The sequence below is a fragment of the Protomyctophum parallelum genome, assembly GCF_964188405.1.
Source record: "Protomyctophum parallelum genome assembly, chromosome: 5".
NCBI classification, from domain to species: Eukaryota; Metazoa; Chordata; class Actinopteri; order Myctophiformes; family Myctophidae; genus Protomyctophum; species Protomyctophum parallelum.
The window spans coordinates 12,062,994-12,078,601 of NC_139702.1; the positions used below are offsets into that span (position 1 = coordinate 12,062,994).

The following is a 15,608-nucleotide window of genomic DNA, read 5'->3' on the forward strand; positions in this document are numbered from 1 at the left end:
GTAAAAGGGCAGGGGCTCATGAAGCCCCCTTTGATATCTTTCTGTGGACGTCCCTGTCTTCATGATAAGGACCCCCTCTAAAACTAGATGATGCATCTCAAGGGACTATCCTCTAAATAAATAATAGTAGCGTACTGCATATAGAAACAAGCGTCTAGCGCGTAGTGTACTGCATATAGAAACAAGCGTCTAGCGCGTAGCGTACTGCATATAGAAACAAGCGTCTAGCGCGTAGCGTACTGCATATAGAAACAAGCGTCTAGCGCGTAGCGTACTGCATATAGAAACAAGCGTCTAGCGCGTAGCGTACTGCATATAGAAACAAGCGTCTAGCGCGTAGCGTACTGCATATAGAAACAAGCGTCTAGCGCGTAGCGTACTGCATATAGAAACAAGCGTCTAGCTCTCCCACAGACAATGAACGACGTGGTTTCATTGCCATGAGGTGCCTGGGGGAAGAGCCAGAATGTCGCTCTAGATGCTCCAATCATCACCTTTTGCTTTGTTGTGATATCCACGGGAGCATGATCCACTGTTCCTCCATGTGGGGTCCACCTGGGATTCCATCCTTTTGGATGTGCGTGCCGGCTTTGTAAACTTTTCGGAGGAATTCTTCATGCTTCTCGTGACATGGCTCAAAAACCTACCTAGCGCCTCCGCTGCTGTCTCCAGACTAGGCTCAGTCTCTGTGTGTAATGCAGCTGCACATGGCCCCCCCAGATCCCTGGGGGCCCCCCCAGATCCCTGGGGGCCCCCCCAGATCCCTGGGGGCCATGCATGATCGGATTCGGATACGACTGTGAAGTCTGTTGTGAAACTCTCTACACATGGCCTCCCCCATCGGTTCACAAGACTATAATAATACAGCAGCTGCTGTATTCTCTTATGCCAGCCTCCCTTTGGTGTATTGTCTTTCTGTCTATCTGTCTGTCTGTGTCTGTGTCTGTGTCTGTGTCTGTGTCTGTGTCTGTGTCTGTGTCTTGTCTGGCTATAATAGCCGGGGAACCACAGGCCCAAAAGCTCAACGGTTAAGGATTAACCTGTGATGTCATGACATGACTTTTTTGTGTTTTTTTTCTATTCATTTGATCATTAAGGTCCACAGAATGAGAGGTCTGCTCTGGTCATTAAGGTCCACAGAATGAGAGGTCTGCTCTGGTCATTAAGGTCCACAGAATGAGAGGTCTGCTCTGGTCATTAAGGTCCACAGACTGAGAGGTCTGCTCTGGTCATTAAGGTCCACAGAATGAGAGGTCTGCTCTGGTCATTAAGGTCCACAGACTGAGAGGTCTGCTCTGGTCATTAAGGTCCACAGAATGAGAGGTCTGCTCTGGTCATTAAGGTCCACAGAATGAGAGGTCTGCTCTGGTCATTAAGGTCCACAGAATGAGAGGTCTGCTCTGCTGGAAACACTGTGAAAGAAGTTATGGACATTTTTGTATACCACACCATAAACAACTAAAAATGTCATCATACTTTTAGTAGCATGTGACATGATGTGAATAGGGGATTTCCATGATTCTGAATCCATTCCAAGCATTAGTTTTGTGCGATAGCCGTCATCACTGTGATGAGGACATTTAGGCAAGTTGATATAGCCAAATTTAGGCCAAGGAGTGTATTTCGTGCAAATCTAATGCTTGGAATGGATTCAGAATCATGAAAACCCCCTAGTTTGACATCATGTCACAAGCTACTTAAAGTATGATGAAATTTTGCCTTATATTGGTTGTCTATGGTGTGGTATACAAAAATGGCCATAATCCTTTTTTGCGATATTTCCGCGATATTTCCTCTCATTCTGTGGACCTTAATGACCAAGTGAATAGAAGAAAATACAAATAAAAGTATGTAATGAACATCACAGGTCCTCTCAAAGTGTTGGTGCTGGCCCGCTGGCTATAAGGCTGTATACTGTCTCTGCTACTGTTGTCCTTAGATGAGCCCTCCAGCAGTCATCTGGATTCTCCATGCGTCTGGCTATAACTCGCCAGTGCTTTCTCCCCGTGCATCTTTATGTAGCGCATCCTCGTACGCTTGTGTGGGACGCCCCCGTCGTAACCGATGTCTGTGGCAGTGACCTTCAAGACGAACAGATATACCGACATTAATATATAGTGTCACGCTTCTTCAGTTTCCTCGTATAGTCATGCAACGGAGAGAAACAGCAGTGATAATGCAAAGGTGGATATATAGGCAGATTAACAAAGGAAAAAGTTTCATCCATGTATTATATTTTTATCCTCTATATACATTGCCTGCTGATTACATTCACAACAATAAGCTAGCAAGGTCACATTCACCTCATTTCATGTCAGTTTGAACCCAGTAAAACCCAGTGGTTGGCAGCGAGGGTGACATGAATGGGTTCGTTTCTCAACCGAGTGTGTATGTGACGCAGGGCTATAATTACAACACTGACTGAAATGTAAAAGTCTACATCCTAAAATGTAAATCGAAAACATTTCTTCAGGCTATAACTGCGGTGGGAGAATTTCCTTTCCTTTGAACATTGGTCTACTCTAGTATGTGATATTATGCATACTGTATATCTTGCCTCCGCATCACCGATGATGTGATAAGGTGCTCTACTGCACTGGTTCCCAAACCTTTCCATGTCAAGGACCCCCAAATTGACACTAAATACCCCCATTTGAAAGGATATGCCAGGGACCCCCATAAGAGAAGACTTTTATGGCACTAGCAGTGATTTTAAACCTGTTTAATTTCACCGACCCCCAGTTTGACATGCATTAGTCTACGGACCCCCCCCCCCCCCCCCCCCCCATTTAATGGCATTTCTATCTCTGTGACTCCCGATTTATATTGTAAAGTCAATGCTAATTTAACTCTGAGAGTGTACAAATGGAACCAAATGGACCCGTTGGTTACAAATGATCATTTAGCTGGGTCCCCCCCGGCACTCCCTCAAGGACCCCTGGGGGTCCCCGGACCCCACTTTGGGAACCACTGCACTACTGTGCACGTAGCGGCGTGGCGGCATGAGCTGAACAGTGATCGCTCTTCTTTTATGGAGACAGACTATCCATGTTCTAGTCGGGCCGGGCCTCTTCCACCGCCATGCCATGAAAACCCAGTGCTTATTCTATTCAGTCACTAGTGTTCGCTAAAACACACAGTACAGGATTCCTTTGGGAAAGAATCAATTTGCTTATCCTTTTTTATTGGGTGGGCGTTCTCGTGTGACAAAGCATGATTGCTGTGTATCATAAAGTCACAATAACGTACAGATATAGGGAGCTATTGTTGCTTCTTGAGTGGGCCCTTGTGTCAGCCACTCTGAAGCCTTGTGTGGGCCCTTGTGTCAGCCACTCTGAAGCCTTGTGTGGGCCCTTGTGTCGGCCACTCTGAAGCCTTGTGTGGGCCCTTGTGTCAGCCACTCTGAAGCCTTGTGTGGGCCCTAGTGTCGGCCACTCTGAAGCCTTGTGTGGGCCCTTGTGTCAGCCACTCTGAAGCCTTGTGTGGGCCCTTGTGTCAGCCACTCTGAAGCCCATCAGAGTTGATTCATGAGGAGATTAGAGCGCTTGTATTGAAGTGGACAGAAGTGTTACAGCCCCTTTTGAAGGTCCGGCGGTATAGCACAAAGGAAAGGTCAAGCACTAAACACAGCCATCTCAACGATATCTAGATCATGGGAGATCACGTGCGTGCGTGCGTGCGTGCGTGCGTGCGTGCGTGCGTGCGTGCGTGCGTGCGTGCACAGGCAGGGAGGCAGGCAGGCAGGCAGGCAGGCAGGCACACAATGGAATTGGTTTCCCCGTTTCGGTGGTGGAGAAAGACGGCTGAATAAAGAGGAACTTGTCAGTCAGAGAGGCCAGGAGGAGATACGATTGCACCGAGGCGAGGAAGGGCTCAGGCCTCCTGGCAGGACTCGGGCATGCCTGTCTGTGGCAGGGTGGCATGCCCTATGCCACATTGCCACCCTGACTGTCTGGGGCAGGGAGGTGATGGACACATTGCACATGTGCTTTTGCACTCTAGGGCAGGGAAATGGCTGACGCTCCCTTTACTTTTCTGAGTACACACACTTTATGCATATTTGATGTTGTTTTGTCTTGATATTTGATAGTTATTCCCCCCTCTATATTCTTATCATTTAATAATGCAGCTGCATGGCTAGCCTGTAGAGAAATAATTTCACCCACTCCTTTACACCATATAAACTTATGTGACAAAGTGAAGTTAAAGTTAGAGTGAGGTCAAAAAGATAAATATAAAAGGTAAACCATATCTCAGTTATAGAGACAAGGATCAAAGAGAACAGACAAGGTAGACAATAATAAATCAACCATGGAGCAGACCATGGGCAGAGACAAATGTGGATTTGCAATTGTTGTTGCAAGTTGCAAGTTTCAAAGAAACTAGAGAAACCGTTGGATGGCACACCCATCGACTAATCTAATATACGGCAACCTTCCCCGTGTTTCTTCACTGGTCCGATCCAGAAGAACACAGTTTGCTACAGAGCTGACAATGAGGTTATCTTCAAAGCAGACCAGAAAAACTGTAGAAAACTGTCGTTCCCTGATGTCATCGCTTGGGACACATGCATCAGTAAGCAGGAACTGAGGATGGTGATGAAGGACCGGAAAGTCTGGCGTGGCATTGTGAAACCCACGATCTCGACCGTGGTCGAAAAATGATGATGATGATGCAACTGTATGTGCCTCGCCTAGAGTATAGTAACCTGTGGGGCTGCATGGGTAAATGTAATGTATTTTTATTTATTCTTATTCTCGTATATGGCCACGAGCCTGTAATAAAGTTTATATATGCACATTTCATTAGGGTGAGTAGGTCTGGTAGCGTTTTGAATGCATGTCCACTCTGCACATTTGGGTAGAACGTCTAAGTGATGATAAACGTATCGTTTATATTTTACATTCGTTTGGAATCAAGTCAACAATTCCAATAGAAGTTATGCAACCTGTGGGAATGCTTATGCAACTGTTGCACTAATCACAAAGTGCATCATAATGTCGGAAGTTGGACATAACTGCTTGGTATTGATTATCGATTTGTTTGAACAGTCATTGTTGTCTATATTATTTCATGCTAAAGTAACTTAATTTAAGGTATTGAGGGTTTGGAGAAGGGCAGAGAAATTATGTTGTGTTGGTGCGGTGCAGTCAAACTATAAACATAATGGATTGTCAGAACAGCTCAGCTCAGGGTTTCGTAATCTCCTAATGAGATGGAGGAACAGCATGACTTTAAACAATGATCAGCACAGGACATAAAAAGCGTGCATGGTGCTGGAGCCTGCAGGGTTGATATAGTGCAGCTACTTGGACCGCCCATTGTTCCATACATCTGTGCTATCAGGTGTTCTCAGGGATATATAGGGATTCTGCTTTGCATTCTAATGCTGTACTGAATTTGGTTCTCGGGACTCTTTCATGTCAAGGACCCCCCCCCCCCCCGCTGCAAGTTAAAATGTATTTGGACCGAGGATCAAACGATTCATGTCATAAGTGATCTAAACGGCGGGGTCCGCTGACCCCAGTTTGAAAACCATGTGTGCAGTATAGTCCTATGAAGGACATAATAATAATCATCAATAATCATCTGCACTCCTGCGGCTGCGAATTGACTATTTTCATCTGTAAATGTTGCATACAGTTTACTGTATATTTACTTTTTTTTCTTCTTTTTTTACATATGCCAGATACAGATTTGCAGGAATTGCAGGGCTCTCCTCTATACGTGGCACACAGTTCACATGTTTAATGTCTAGTGTTGCATGTTTATCGAGCAGGGGATATCCTTCATCTTAAAAAGAAGTATTCAACAGACCGTAACAAACATAATGTATACATAACACAACCTTGTGTACATGCATGTGCATTCAAGTGCATACAACACAGCCTCTCATTTCACACCCTCCTTATGTCCACAGGACATTACAATAGAGATTACAGTACAATATATATATACCCAAGTATTTGTAAGAATGAACCTGGGGCGTACAATTATTATTACCATTATTGATTCATATCATGAAAGAGTCCGAGAACCAAATTCAGTACAAGAGAGATTACAGTACAATTATGTACACCCAAGTATTTGTAAGAATGAACCTGGGGCGTACAATTATTATTACCATTATTATTATTATTATTATTATTATTATTTATTTTTTTATTTTTTTTGCGGCTTACGCCTTTTTATTGATTTTTGAAGGGACAGACAGTAGGCTGACAGGAAACGGGAGAGAGATGGGGGGATGACATGCAGTAAAGGCCGTGTCGGGTCCGGGAGTCGAACCCGCGGCACACTGCGACTGGATTACCAGTCCGGTGCCCAGACCGTTACGCTACGGCCTGGACCATTATTACCATTATTGATTCATATCATATCTGAACATTTTCAAGTAAAGTATTCTCTTGGCCTCTTGCTCAACACAAATCCTCTTCCAACAACACCACGCCAGAGGCCAAGAAAATCTCTCAATGTCTTGAAGTGAGCATTTTTTAGCTCCTCCAAACAAATAAAACAATACGGTAATCATCATTCATCATCAATGTACAATTTACAATTTAGCCATTCAGCAGACCCTCTTAATCCAGAGCGACTTTACAGTAAGCAAGGGCGACACAAGGTAATACATCAAATACATATCTCTGCTGTCCAGAGGACAGGAAACCTCATAACTCATTTTTAAGGAAATTAATAAAACCTTATATTTTTTTAAACGATGCAATACTGCCTCATCAAAGTTGATGTTGTGACATTATATAGTGTCAATTACTTGCATGAGAAGGAGAGAGGTTTTGGAGTTGCTGACAGCTTTAGCAGACAGTTTGAGGGTCTAATGGAGTTAAGAGGTTTTTTGTTTTAATTGTCCAATGCATTTTTTACTACTTTCCATTGGTTCAGTATTTTGGAAACAACACACAGACGTAAAGGGTGTTCAATAGCACTGATTTATGGAGAAAATAAATCACAAACCTCAAAAATGGAGTTATGATGAGGTTTCCTCCCGACAGCAACGATATGCTCTTGTTCAGCGTATGCACAATTGCACATGCATACTCTGAACATGATGACTATTATAAGTATTATAATAGTCATCTAGGATCATAAAAGTATGCATCATCAATTATCTGTATACATTGAAACTATAAACACTTTAGGATGCCATGTCAATAATGACCGTGGCATCTGTCTATGCATGAGCCTGCAAGGTCGTCGAGGCTAGGCCACCGTAAATACAGTCGGAAGATTTGGAGAGGAGTGGGAGTGAGTCTGCCGTACTAATTGCAATCAACAGCGTTTCTGCAGTTCTGCAAGTGTTCTCTCCTCTGCTCAGTCAGAGAGAGAGAGAGAGAGAGAGAGAGATAGAGAGAGAGAGATAGAGAGATTTTATTTTATGATTACATTTAGAATTAAAATGTATATATATATCTGTTCTGCACAGTGGCTTGTCCAGAACTAATAGGGCAATGTTCCAGCAGTGGGTGATGTACCAGCATAATGCAATTATCTTGCATCTCACTGACTCCACAATTGTTACTGTGACCCACCTAACGAGATGGGTCAGCATGGCGGTATAAACGATATGGCATCCATGTGGATCTCTGAATACACGTGGCTCGTTTATCACTCAATAATTGTTTCAACTACCAATGCCAGTTATTAAATTAAAGTTAAATATTTAATGTGAAAATCCGGCAGTTTGAAAGGCTGGCTCTAGACACAAATGCGGAACACGGACAGACACACCTACTGTACAGACTGCTCCATTCCTAGGACAGCTCCACTTCCTACAGAGCCACGCCTAGAAGAAGAAGAAGAAAAAAACTGCTCCATAGAGAGAAAGACGTGGAGTTGTCATCTCATTGTTGTCTCCCATGCAATCCCTGCAGACTGTCAGATTCCATGCTGTTTGCAGAGGCAAACGGGAGACAATACTTGTACACATGCACTGTCTGCCACAGCATGTGCCTGCAAACAGGAGTCGCTCCCTGTCGTGTACTGTACTGTAAAGGTTCTGCAAAACAAGCAATTCTCCCACCCAAGCCTTTTTGTTCTCTCACACTACACAATACAATCCCAGTAGTGTACAAGTGTAACCCGTGTCAGGTGTGTCTTTCATTCCTGTCGAACTTAGTCGGTGTTGCAGTAGTAGGACTAGTAAATGGTGCATTTATATAGCGCCTTTATCCAAGGCGCTTAAATTTACATAGTGCATTGAATAAATTCACCCATTCACACACACATTCATACACCGATTGCGGCGGAAACCATGCAAGCCTTGCAAGGTACCAACCAGCACATCTGGAGCAATTTGGGACCAAGGACACTTTGACATGTAGACAGTCAGGAGGAGCCGGGATTCGAACCGCCGACCCACGGATCATTGGACGACATGCTCTACCTCCTGAGCCACAGTCGCTTGTCATGAACGAGCTGATTATCATGCACTTGAGTTGCTGTAGCAGAGTGGGTATGCAGAGGCTGTTCTGTTGCTGTAGCAGAGTGGGTATGCAGAGGCTGTCCTGTTAAAACTCACCCGTGGCTCCCGACATGCGTGGCAAGTTACAACTAACCCATGACAGGTTAAATCTAACCCGAGTTTAGACCAAAGTGCACCCTTTGCAACACTCTGTGGGGGAGTCTGAGTCTGTGATGGAAGTATGTCTAGATAGGTTGTGTTTATGAATGTCCTACATTTTCAGAGGTGTTTGTTTGCACTTTGCTTCACTGCTGACAGAATTAACTTGAAGCTGGGCTGAATGCAGAAACAATTGCAGAGCGTCTGAACCAACGTTTGACCGATCACTAGTTCGGGCTCCCCCCAACATGCACTCATCCGAGCCATCTGATCCCATCAGCCATCTGCTGGGTGAAGCGGTAAAACAAACGTCCCCCTCCCCTGGGGGCCAGTAAACACTCCCTTCTTGCCTTCCTTTGTAGGTCAACCTGCTCGTGTCATGCTACTCCTGTATGAAGTACACAGTGTTCGACCTATTTGAGTTCATCTTATTTTAGTCCCAAGGTTGTTGGAGGCAAGTAATGCATCAAGCGCCAAGACTGAAGACACTCAAGAGCACTGCTATGTTACCATGTTTACCCTGCAGGGTAACTGGACTAAGCTCAAGAACTTGTTTACAGCCAGGCCCTGCTCATAGAACATTTCATGGTAGGGGTTCAATGCCTTGCTCAAGGGCACTTGAGCACACGGTGGTAATTTTAACGTGCCGGTCCGGGGATACGAACTAGCGACCTTCCGATATCAAGACCGCTCCGCAAACCGTTCGGCCACCGCTGCCCCTATAAGAAGTATAAGAAATGCCCTCAAATAAATTAACTGTTAGATGAACTGTTCGATGAACCAAGACCTTCCTAGAAGAACATTATAATTTACGTAATGATTATAATTAATTAACTAATTAATATAATTATAATGAATCGTTGCATTTACATTACAGTCATCACGTAAATCATCATGGTGAATCCCCATTATAATAGGCTTTCAATACAGCAATTAGTAGGATTAATGGTTTTACTGACACACTTTGTTAGTTGGTGGTGGTCATTGATTCAGGTCCACAAGGCTGGAAGGAACTCAAGGGAATCTGTCATGTTTAGGTTTAGTTAGTTTTTGGTTCCAGAATGTTGATTTCGTCGACGAATACTATGACAAAACAATGTTCGTCGACTACCTTTTTTCACTGACGATAGCTAAATGGAAACTATATGTAGTGATCCATGCATGTATGACTGATGGATGTATGATGACTAAAACTGAGACTAAATATATTGACAATTTTGTCAACTCATATGTTGGGAAGGGACTAGTGGACGAGATCCAGTATAAGTCATTTTACACTTGGTTGCATGTTGAAAATAGCAGATCTACAAGCTCACAACGTGTCGCAGTGCGACACGTTTTGAGCATGTACAGTAGATCTGCTATTTTCAGCAAGTGTAAAAATGAAAATTACGACGGCATCAAGGACTAAAATCTTGTGATATTTAGTCAACTAAAACTAGACTAACACGAAGACATTCCAGGTGACTAAAATGTGACTAAAACTAAATGAAAACTGTTCAAGAGACTATGACTAAAATCTAAATTTGCTGTCAATCAACACTGCCAGAAAGCAGGAGTTGCAGGCACACACGGCTTGCAACTTTGCATACACGGGTCTATTGTGAAGTGTTAGACGACGGGCACAGCCAGAACAGTAGAGTGGGGACGCCACGGAGAGCCGAGCTGTCATTTGGAAAATAGGCTGGCACGACGCTGGCAGGCAGGCAGGTGGTGTACACAAAGGGAAGCAGTCAGACAGGCAGAGACTCAGACATTAACCTCCCAGGTACAGGGAAGAATGGGAGTGTAATGGAGTTCAAGCAACATATATTGAAAGAGAACTTGAACTGACTGAACGAAACACTGAAAGACTACTAGAGTGTAGAGCTGGGGTGTATACAGTTACAGTATAACTACCGTACTATAGGAGCTTGGTGAGTGGAGAATGGAGATGGGTTGCAGGTGCGCAGATTGATTGGCATCTCAGGAATGGAGTGCCGCGTCGAGACAGACAGACACGCAGGCACACAGACAGACACAGACAGACACACAGAGAGACAGAGACAGACACAGAGAGAGAGAGAGAGAGAGAGAGACAGAGACAGAGACAGACAGACACAGACAGACAACCATGGGGGATGATTCTTCTGCAAGCAGAAGAAACACTGGTTTTGACAGGATTGTACAACCGAACCATCACAAAACTATAGGCTTTGAAAGAGCTCGCTTGAAGGCATTAAGTCATAATTATTGCATGGAACTCTTTCTGGTGGCCGACCCTGGTCAGCCTTATAGTCCTGCGTTCTCCCGTTCTCAACCAACCATCACATACACAATTCACTAACGGGGTCAGTGAACTTGGAAGTCTGACCACTTCCTTGCTGCGTTGTCTCATGCTGCTACTGCTGCTAGCCTCCACCACCCCAGCTACCACTTATAGGTTGGAAGCAGGGCGGTGCCTCATATTTGGTAGAAGACATGCAGTATGTGTGCTCCAGGCTCCCTTATATTACCTTGATAAATGTTAAATGTTATGCTGAAAAATAGCAGATCTACAAGCTCATAGCGCGGCACCGAGTGCCGCACTACGAGCTTGTAGATCTGCTATTTTTTGAAAAATCATGAAAATGTGGCGCAAATCTTTCGAATATATATTCTTTCACAGCGGACATTTCTTTTATTTTTTAAACATCTGTTTATTTACATTTTTTGGCATAAAAGCATTTCATTAGTGATTAAACAGAAAATTACAGATCGGACAAAAAATTACAAAAAACATACAAACAAGAGACTTACAATAAAAAGAGACAAAACATAACTCAAAGAAAAAGACAAAAACAATAAAATAATAACTGACAAGGCTGATGACTACACGGCACTCCGAGGACAGAAACAACATCACAATCAATTCTAAAAAACATTTCTGATATGGAAAATAAGACATATGCATACATGTGTACCCTCTTAGACAATATAAATATACATACAGTATACACATATCAAACATTCATAGGTACATTAATTAGATGACATTACGGGGCAGAACAACATTGAATTCCACCACTTCAGTCCAACGTAACAAGCATCTCAATAATGGGCGACCAGATTTTTAGATAAAGGTGTTCCCTTTTCGACAAGGTAAATCTAATTTTCTCCAAATGCAGCACTCCTCCCAGCTCCCTTAGCCACATGTCAACTGTCGGACACAGCAGACATTTTTAACTCAAATATTTGCTTCCGGAGGTCCCTGGAATAATATATTTACAGATAACTCTTGACAGGAAAAAGGTTGAGCATGGTTGACCAAGGTCGACATAGAAACTGTAGGTTTTTCAGAAAACTGTCAGGATTTAGAAGACAAATTTAGAATGGGTTAAAGCCGATCCCTTTTTTCTTGCCAAGAAACTAAATAAATGCACATTCATTCAAATATTTTAATTGAAAATGTGATATGTCTGGATGAACTGAGCATTATTCACTCGGCAGGTATTACTCTACCTGTAAGTATTACTCTACCTGTAAGTAGTATTCCCTATTGAAAACATGGCCATATTATCAGCAGTGGAAAGTAACTAAGTGCATTTACTAAGTATTGAGATCAGACCTGTTGCTTGTGATTGTTAACTCAAGAGGTAGAGCAGGTCGTCCAATGATCCGTGGGTCGGCGGTTCGAATCCCGGCTCCTCCTGACTGTCTACATGTCGAAGTGTCCTTGGGCAAGACACTGAACCCCAAATTGCTCCCGATGTGCTGGTTGGTACCTTGCATGGCTTCCGCCGCAATCTGTGTATGAATGGGTGTGTGGATGGGTGAATGTAATGCACGATCTATGTAAAGCGCCTTGGATAAAGGCGCTATATACGGTAAATGCACCATTTACCAATTACCATTTAAATTTCATCTGCCTGTCTGTTTATTGTTCGACAGCTGCATCTATTCTATTCTGTCCAGGCCAATGTTTTTTTTATGTCAAATTTCTATCAAAGTTTTATCTGTGTTTTTTCTCAGACAGTGACTAAACTGTAAATAGGACTATCTGTTTCTCAATCTTATCTCAACTCTTCCAGACTCTTTCCTCCTCCTCCAGGGAAATAGTTTGAGTTACGCTCCACTTAATGTCATTATGCTAAACTCACACTCTCTCTCTCTGTCTCTCTGTCTCTCTGTCTCTCTATCTCTCTCTCTCTGTCTGTGCCGTGCAGGATGAGAAGAACCAAGTGATGATTACAAATGCCTGGCTGCAGTTGGTATGTACCAACATATACACCTGTTTTTTAGCTTGTTTCTACTTTGATAGTCTAGTCACACTTTCACACTTCGAGTTGTTTGTTTCTGTGTGGTGCGTGCGTGCGTGCGTGCGTGCATGCGTGTGTGTGCGCGTACAAGCATATGCATTCAACATTGGTTTCTTGTAATACTGATTTTCTCCCTCAAATGTTTGTTCATATTTCAATGCATACTAAAGAAAGAGGCGAACCAAAAAATCCAAACCAATAATGTAACAGTTTGTCAGTTGTGAACATGGATTTTTTTCCCAGTTGTTTTATTTAATTATTCCTTATTTTATTGATTTTGTTTTACTTTGCTTCATTTCAATGTATATGTGTAGGCTCTGTAAAGGTGCTAGAACACAAAGAGATGTTTTATTATTTATATTACTTATGAAATCATGTGGCACAAACAAAAGAGCCACTGCAATGGACCCATGCTGACAGTGGCTTACTATTTTTGGTCAAACTTTAGGTTAGATTGAAATTGTTCACACATTTTAGGCTAAATGGATTGATGGATTGTGAAATGTAATATTCAATACATCTATCTTTTGCCTCACCTGTCTGTCTGTATGTACATTATATATACTGTATGTATGTATGTATGTACCTTTATTGAGAAAGGATATCCCCTTGAGATGTATCATCTCGTTTTCGAGGGGGTCCAGCAACATACAACAAATACATTAGACAGAAACGTTACAACAAGTACATCCACGCAAACGTTACAAAACAAAAAGCTCTCCCAAGCTGGCCGCTCCCACCCCACCTAATCACCCAGAGAATAAGGGACTTAATGCATCATGGTACTCATATAGAGGACATGGATCATAAATCAAAAAAATCAAAGTCAGAAACGAACTGTTACATATACTGTGTGCACATGCAGTAAAATGCTTTAACGAGATGAGATGGATACACAATTACAAACGTGCACATGCATACCGGTAGATGTCAACTTTACAGTATATTCACAGGTCTGTATGTAAGAAACAAACTGAGGCATATCAGAAGCAAGAGCAGGGTATTTGAAGATAAGTAAGGATAGAGACTTTAATGTATGTACAGTATGTAGGCCTTATGTATGTATGTACTGTACAGTATGTCTGTCTTGAGCAGCCTATAAAAGGGCCATTCACACTGAGGTATGCATATACTGTATAGTGGAGTAAGCAATAGGTCTATTAAAGTTAATTAATAGGCCTATTAGCTATGATTCATTGCAGTGTTTGGTGAGGTTAAGCTACATGTAGCTGACCCAACACTGCATATAAAAGGGTGGCATAGGAAAGGTAGGAAAGGTAATCAGGAAATCTATACACACTAATAAAATCCATAGTGTTCATTTAAAACCGGTCAATAGGACTTAATTGGTACACTTTAAATTAACACTGATGATTTTACCGCGTCAGCTCTTCTGTGTCATTACCGCGGTATACTAGTCCCTATTAGGACGGCCCTTTAAGGAGGTCACGAGACAAACCCACCTGCACTATTGGACATATCCAATCCAATCAGGCTGACGAGCCTCACAGTGCTTTTTGAATGACTGAATTATTCACCTGCGCTGACTGGGATGGCAGACGGGGGGCAGCGCCGCACACCGCACCGCAGACACAGCACATTTCAAAGAAGACCTTAGCAGTACACTATTACACAGCTCACTGACACAGACTTCTAGATCGTTCCCAAACTTTTTCATGTCAAGGACCCCCACAATTATACTCATTGTTAGCCTGAGGACCCCACAACATACCATGTCATTTTTAACATATATATTTTCGATATTAATGTTTATGATTAAAATAGTAGTGTTTTGCTCCTAGACCACAGGTTGGGGGTGCTATGGTTTTCGCACGCACGCACCACGGCTTGTCATTAATTCACGACCTACCATTATTCAGTTTTCCGCTTGACTCTGATGGCTCTGAGAGAAATTTGCAATGGCAGCAGATTTATAGGAAACAGACCAACACACGCATTAAACATACATAAGTATGTCACTTTATCTAACGGGGTTGACCCAGCTCACCGGGAGGTGGGAGCAATTAGGAGTTCAGAGTCTTGCTCAAGGACACTTCGACATTAACTCTGGGGGAGCTCGCGATCGAACTTGGAACCGGCAACTCTACCCCTGAGCCACTGAACTGATTATTATTATGAAACGTACAGTAACCACTTCAGCCCCATATCCATTTTGGCCATTCGAAAATAGCCGATCTACAAGCTCACAATGCGTCGCACGGCGACGCATTGTGAGCTGACATGAAAGAGGAGAGACTCCCGATGGTGGTGAATGAACCACCACCAGGGCCACAGGAGGAGAGGCTCCTGATGGTGGTGAATTATAACCACCACCAGGGCCACAGATTGAGATGACACGCGCAGTGAGGAAGCCATTAGGTGCATGACTGAAAACACATGTCAGCAAAGCCTGTAAACGGAGCCCATTTCTTTGATTATAACGTGCGACCTGAGGTGGACACAATGGAGGTCACACGCACACGCAAACACATATACATATTTATATGCACTTCATCACAAACACACACCTCTACTCACTTTATGCACGCACGCACGCACGCACGCACGCACGCACGCACGCACGCACGCACGCACGCACGCACGCACGCACGCTCACACACACACACACACACACACACACACACACACACACACACACACACACACACACACACACAATGACTCATTAGTGGCCACATCAGCAACACATCATTCATTTTGTATAGGGAATATAAGTATACAGTATGCCCTAT

At 43.3% G+C, this 15,608-nt stretch overlaps 1 protein-coding gene across 1 annotated transcript in view; it reads left to right on the top strand.

Annotated features, from left to right (window-relative positions):
- LOC310858195 (neuronal acetylcholine receptor subunit alpha-7-like) overlaps nt 1-15,608 on the top strand; it is a gene marked incomplete at both ends in the record, with an annotated part of 66,074 nt that overhangs the window by 14,627 nt on the left and 35,839 nt on the right. The window contains one exon of the mRNA XM_083764300.1: nt 12,763-12,807. Within this exon, the coding sequence (XP_083620426.1) occupies nt 12,763-12,807 (45 nt within the window). The remainder of the gene's footprint in view (nt 1-12,762; nt 12,808-15,608) is intronic.